At 33.5% G+C, this 6,284-nt stretch overlaps 1 protein-coding gene across 1 annotated transcript; it reads left to right on the forward strand.

Annotated features, from left to right (window-relative positions):
• Positions 1–420: 420 nt before the first annotated feature.
• Positions 421–2,037, forward strand: LOC123212236 (AT-hook motif nuclear-localized protein 24). Its single transcript, XM_044631323.1, has one exon. The coding sequence runs from the start codon at positions 894–896 to the stop codon at positions 1,785–1,787; it is 894 nt and encodes a 297-aa protein (XP_044487258.1). The 5' UTR covers positions 421–893; the 3' UTR covers positions 1,788–2,037.
• The last annotated feature ends 4,247 nt before the right edge of the window (positions 2,038–6,284 follow it).

Genomic DNA, 6,284 nt, shown 5'->3' on the forward strand with positions numbered 1-6,284 from the left:
TTTTAATAGAGATAATCTAAAAGAAAATTAATATATGGGTTTGTAAAATAAATATTGCTAGGCCAAAAATAAGAAGAAAGTGATGAGTCTCCACTCTCCATCTATGGAAGAAGTGAAGTGATACATGGAAATGATGGATACTTCAGACAAATTAACAAAAGGGCAAGAAAATCAATTTTAATAATTTAGAGGAAGAAGAGATTAGAAAAAGGTTAAAGAGACAAAAGAAGAGGGTTGAGTTTGGAGATAAGGAGGAGGCGAGGAGATCGGAGCAAGTTGAGTTGATGAAAATTAAAATAATAAGAGAAAGAGAACATAGAGTGTTGGAGAGGACAAAAGAGCGAGAGTTTGGGACCCATCCACCGCCTATACTCATACCAACGCACTCTTAATCTTATTACCAAAACACAAACCCAAAACCAAACCATCTTCAATCTATGTTCTCTCCATTTCAATTTCCCTTCTATTCATCCGTCTAACCCTAACCCAACATCTCTTTCTTTTCACCCAAACTCTCAACCTAAACACCATCAGAACCATGAGTAAGAATCCAATTTTTAGCTCTGAATTTGGTGGGTGACAACATTTTCCACTCTTCTCTCTTCTTTTTGATGAACCCAAGTTGTATTACTCTTCATTAAAAAATTCATTCAACCAAGGGAGTAGGGCAAAAAGCTAGAGTGGTTTCAGTTTTCTTATTGTTTTTCTTTTTCTCTAGCCTTTTGTTTCCACTATCCTTCGTCTTTTACAAGTATCTCAACCTTTACGTTTTCCTACTTCCCCATTCTTCGTCCCTAATTTCTCACTTCTGTTTATTTTTTATGTGAGAGGAAGTAAGATCGATCTCTGGCGAACTGGTTAAAGAATTATATATATAACCAATTATAAGGCATATGGATCCTGTTACAGCGCATGGACATTCGCTACCTCCTCCTTTCCACACCAGAGATTTTCAACTGCACCACCATCAACAGCAGCAACATCAATTTCACCACCAACAGCAACAGAACTCAGAAGACGAACAAAGTGGCAGCAGCGGCGGCATAAATCGGGGTATTAAATTAGATCGCGATGAAAACAACACAAACAGTAGCGATGGCAAAGAACTCATCCAAGGTTCGGGTGAAGGAGAGATGACAAGGAGACCACGGGGACGACCTGCTGGATCAAAGAACAAGCCCAAGCCACCCATCATCATCACTCGTGACAGCGCCAACGCTCTACGCACTCATGTCATGGAGATAGCTGATGGTTGTGATATTGTTGAGAGTGTTGCCACATTTGCTGGGCGAAGACAAAGAGGGGTTTGCATATTAAGTGGCACTGGCACTGTAACGAATGTATCTCTTAGGCAACCAGCTTCACCTGGTGCAATTGTGTCTTTACACGGTCGGTTTGAGATATTATCACTAGCTGGTTCATTCTTGCCACCACCAGCACCGCCAGCTGCTTCCGGGTTAACAATTTATTTAGCAGGTGGCCAAGGCCAAGTGGTTGGTGGAAGTGTTGTTGGGACACTTATTAGTTCGGGTCCGGTGGTGATTATGGCTGCATCTTTTAGTAATGCTGCGTATGAGAGGCTTCCTTTGGAAGAAGAAGACCCTCAGCTACCAATGCAAGGGGGTTCTATTGGGTCACCTGGAGGAGTATCACAGCAGCAGCAACCACAGCAACAAGTTATGGGTGAGCAAAATGCACCATTATTTCATGGGTTACCGCCGAATCTCCTCAATTCTATTCAGTTACCAACTGAACCTTACTGGGCGACTGGTCGGCCTCCATACTAGCTAGCAGATTTGATTGAAGGGTAATACGTGTATCATTTAGTTGCGCACAATCGATCGATCTCACCTTCAGGAACTTACAAGGAGTCGCAATTTGTAGCTAGAGAATTTGGTTTGTTGAGCATTTCAGGTTTCTTAAATTTCTCCTTTAGTATTTGTTTCAGATTTGATAATTAAGTAATTATATGCTTGCATGTTGCATTGAAGGACTATGTAAATTCATGGGTTCTTAGTGTGTGTGATTTTATGGAAATAACTGTTGCCTACTTAAAAACGAATGTCATCGACAACTTTTCTAACAAAATTCAGTTGTCAGTCTTAGCCACAAATAAATCCCTAAGATTTTGTTCTTTCTGAGATTTTGATTTCTACATAAATACAAGGCCTAGTTAGGAAGAACCCCTAATTCATCAGCATAACTGAAAAAGAAAATGAAGCACACACCCCGCTCTGATTTTGTGCAATCAAGGAAACAAATGGAGTTCAGTTCTTTAGTCAAACAAATTAATTCACTTCAATCTCTCTATGGATTTTTGCAACTTCAAGGCAAATACATTTTTAACTAGAGTACAGGTTGTACAGTTATTTGAGTTGTTTATGTTTATAAGGTGACAAGGTCAAAGGATGTTGAATTAAAGCTATTAGTAGAAGGAGGTGGCGAATGAGGAAAAAAGAGGTATGGGGTTAAATAGTTATCATACATATATTTCTTCGATAGTTCCAGGGTTTCTTAGATATGGAGACATGAAAATATTTGGGTACTAGTTGACACGTGCACTGCTCTGAACAAGCTCCTTTTCGAGGCAAAGCTTAAAGGCAACAGCTGGGACAACGTGTGGGCTCTCTTTCTCTCTGTCCCTCTTAGATCCAGAGAATGGGGATTGAGCAGTAAGCAGTTGTTCAAACTTCAAGCCGAAAACCCATTTTAGATTCCTTGCATTTGACACTAACTTTTTAATACCCATTTATGTCTTTCTAAAAGCTACTTATACCTTAACGGTCTTATCCGTCCTTCATTTGCCATACTCCTATTCCTCTATATACACCCCATCACTTATAATTTTTCCTTTTGCTAATTTTGAGTAATTAACTTCTTTCTTTTTTTCTTTCACTCATTTTCGTAGAAAGGCTTTTAGTCACCAACTTCTTCTTGTTTTTATTAGCTCAGACACTGTGAGTTGTTATGGCTGTCTTGGTTGAAAGACCATTCATATATAGCTCCACTTTTCGTCTTGTTAATTCTTCTTGTGGTGAGTTGTACCTTTATTTCTTCCCTTTATTTTACTCAAACAACTTTGTTTAGTTCTCAGAGTATAGTAGATTTTGATGGCCAAAATTTGTAGGAGTCTATGCATAGGAAATGTAATAGATATTATATATTAATAAGGTATGTTTATAACCTCATACAAGAACTTGAGTGGCAAAGAGGTGTGATGTCAGAGATAACAGTTTAGATTTAAATCTCCTAGTGACATATCTAGTTTTGGTGGAATTCTTCATTACCAACAAACAATATGTAAATGAAGAGAGGACGACTATTTTCCATCTGAATTATACTAGAACAACAAATTATTATATTTATGGTCACAAATGTAAATTATTCAATTTTTGTTAACAAATTTTGTTAAATTTTATGTTAAATAAATAATAAAATTTTCCTTTTTGCAACTAGCACCGTTAACACCACCCCTTCCCTTAACTTCATCAATCTTCTCCTTACCCTATAATTTATCTTCCTCCTCATTCAATCTCCCCATCAATTTCAAACATTCAAGTCGAAATTCTAAACGCAATTTACACTAGATCGTGGCCACAGCACAACCATTCAATATCCCCAGTGACTAATATTCTTTACTCACTAACCACTTCTTCCTCCTTCAAATCTCTCTTCTTCCTCTTAAAATGATTCATTTATTTGGTTTTTTTAAGGAGAAAACATGAAACTGAATAGCTTGCCAAATAACTTCATCTCATTTCTTCAACAAAATAAAAAGTTATTCGCCATGTTTATGAGTTCACAACATTGCTTTAGTAATAGCATTAGTGTATTGTATAAGAGCACAAACTTTGTCTGCAGAATTGTCCATATACATGAATCAAATGAATTTCTTTTTACTTGAATTTGGATTTTTCGATTACAGTAGCGGGCATCTGGATCCAGTGCACCAGTGGCTTACTTTACACCTTTTTAATCTACTCATCAACCCTCAAAACCACCCCACAGTATGACCAATAATAACATATAAATCACATTAAATATACAAAAGAGTACAAATGAAAAAGAAGTCCAGATCCAATGGTAGCGTTAACATAGATAAAAGAAAAGTACAACACCAAAAACCTAATGCCAGATTATTATTGATTAATGAAGCCTACAAATAATATTGTTTTCATCACAACTGAACCCATGATGCTTGAACAGTACCCCTTTCATCACTTACCTCATATAATTCATCATTCTCATGTATCCCAACTATATCTCACGTTACAACATCTTCGTAATGTTCATTTGACGAAGACAATAGCCTTCATATGAATAAAATATTGTCAGGCTTGATTCCATTTATTTGAATTCAAAATTATGGATCAAAGCCTTAAGATAAATAAGATTCAATTGTATTTTTTCCTCTTAAAGACTTATAAATAAGGAGAAGAGAGATAGAGAGTGAGTGAGTGGTTGGTGAAAACACATATAGAATACTAGAGATATCATAAAGTATCATATTATTCTTGTCCTATAAAAAACAGTAGTGTTTATACCAAAAAACTAGTGAGAACACTATAAACATAAGTATTCCAATCAATAGACCAAACCATATAAAAACTGAAGTCTCATATCTTTTTCTTTAATATATCTCAGTTTATCTTCACAATCATCTAATATATTTATAACAGACTTGTCTAAATTTTCTCAACCTTTAATCATTGTTATTGTAGTTTATATTATGCTAGGCTCTATAGCGTGTATTAGTTCGTAACAAAAAATAACATCATCAGTTTGATGTTAGAAAAATGACCAAACACATTTAATTTTTTCATAATTTTAGTAATGGCCCGTGGAAAATGACATCAAAAGGCACTAAATAACCTATCTTCAAGCAATTCAAAGGGATTCCAATCACTAAAGTTCAAGGGGAGCTTGAACTACACTCAAGGTACCTAGCAGCCAATTGGTCTCTGGTGTATTACAGATTTGGAAATAGACTATTGTGTTAGTGAATGGAGGAATCAATTGTGCAAACTGTGCGTGGGTTTATTGAGGTTTAATTTCTACTTGTAACAGACATTGGTTTGATTTAATAGCAGATTTGAATTTACTAGACAAGGTTTTATTAATGTAAGTTATATTGAATATAGGTAAACCAGGTAAAAATACTGTCATTGCATTTCAGCTTTGTTACTTAATTCATATCATTCACTTGCCTGAAACTTGAATAACGTTTAACTTTAAACTGCATAAACCAAATACAATTCAGATGAAACAGGCTTAACCCAAAGAAGTCACGTATTCGGATTAATTTCCTTTAGAAACAAAATTCAACTTCTTCAAAGAAGGAATTAGCTACTAAAATAATTTTATGGTAAATTTTGTGCTTTCAATATCAAGTTTATATGTTCTTGTCCCTCCTTGGACGACGTTATTTTTGTTTTATTTATTTCCTTTGCTTAGCAGAAAAAAAAAAAAAATCAAGTTTATATGTGGATTCCCATCGAACGCGTTGTCCGAAAAGCTTTTGTTTTTTGTCTGTCACGAACATTGATTACATTGATTTAGAGACTAGCCATTACTTTATTAACGAACCATTCTCTAAAATAATTACTTTTTCAGGTGGGAGTATATATGATCTGTTTTACTGTAATTTAAAAGTTTTTTAAACTAAACTAAAAAAATTAATTTAAAAATTTTTTAAATTAAATCAAACTAAAAAAATTCAATCCAATTTTTATTGTGATTTAAATCTATTAAAATTATTTATTTTTAAATATATATTATTTAATAAAAACAACTTAAATATAACAAAAACAAATTATATATCTAATTATTTATTAAAAAATTTCTATCAAACATATATATATATATAAACAAATTAAATATAACAAAACATAAAAAAGAGCAAAAATGTGAGTGTGTATTTAAAAAAAAAATGATTTACATTTTAATTAAATTCAAAAATCGTTAAATCGTAATTCAAACTGAAAACTGTTTTTAAAAATTATCAATCTAAACCAAACTATTTTACAAATCAAACAATAATTTTCCAATAATAATTCAACCTGATTTTACTATTTAAATTAAATTATACACACTCCAACTTTCAGGTTGAGAAAACACTATTTAAACAACAATTTTTTCAAAAGACATGTACAAACAAATCATGTATTATAACAAAAATTCACTAAATTATTATTTTAAATACAAATATAATAAAAATAACAATTCCATGTATACATATAAAATATCTATTAGTAGTAGTAGTAGTAAGCCTCCTCACAATAATC

The sequence above is a fragment of the Mangifera indica genome, chromosome 3 (assembly GCF_011075055.1).
Source record: "Mangifera indica cultivar Alphonso chromosome 3, CATAS_Mindica_2.1, whole genome shotgun sequence".
In the NCBI taxonomy this organism is placed as follows: Eukaryota; Viridiplantae; Streptophyta; class Magnoliopsida; order Sapindales; family Anacardiaceae; genus Mangifera; species Mangifera indica.

What these genes read in the sequence shown, in the direction of transcription:
- LOC123212236 (XM_044631323.1), top strand. Translation starts at nt 894, where the DNA reads ATGGATCCTGTTACAGCGCATGGACATTCGCTACCTCCTCCTTTCCAC.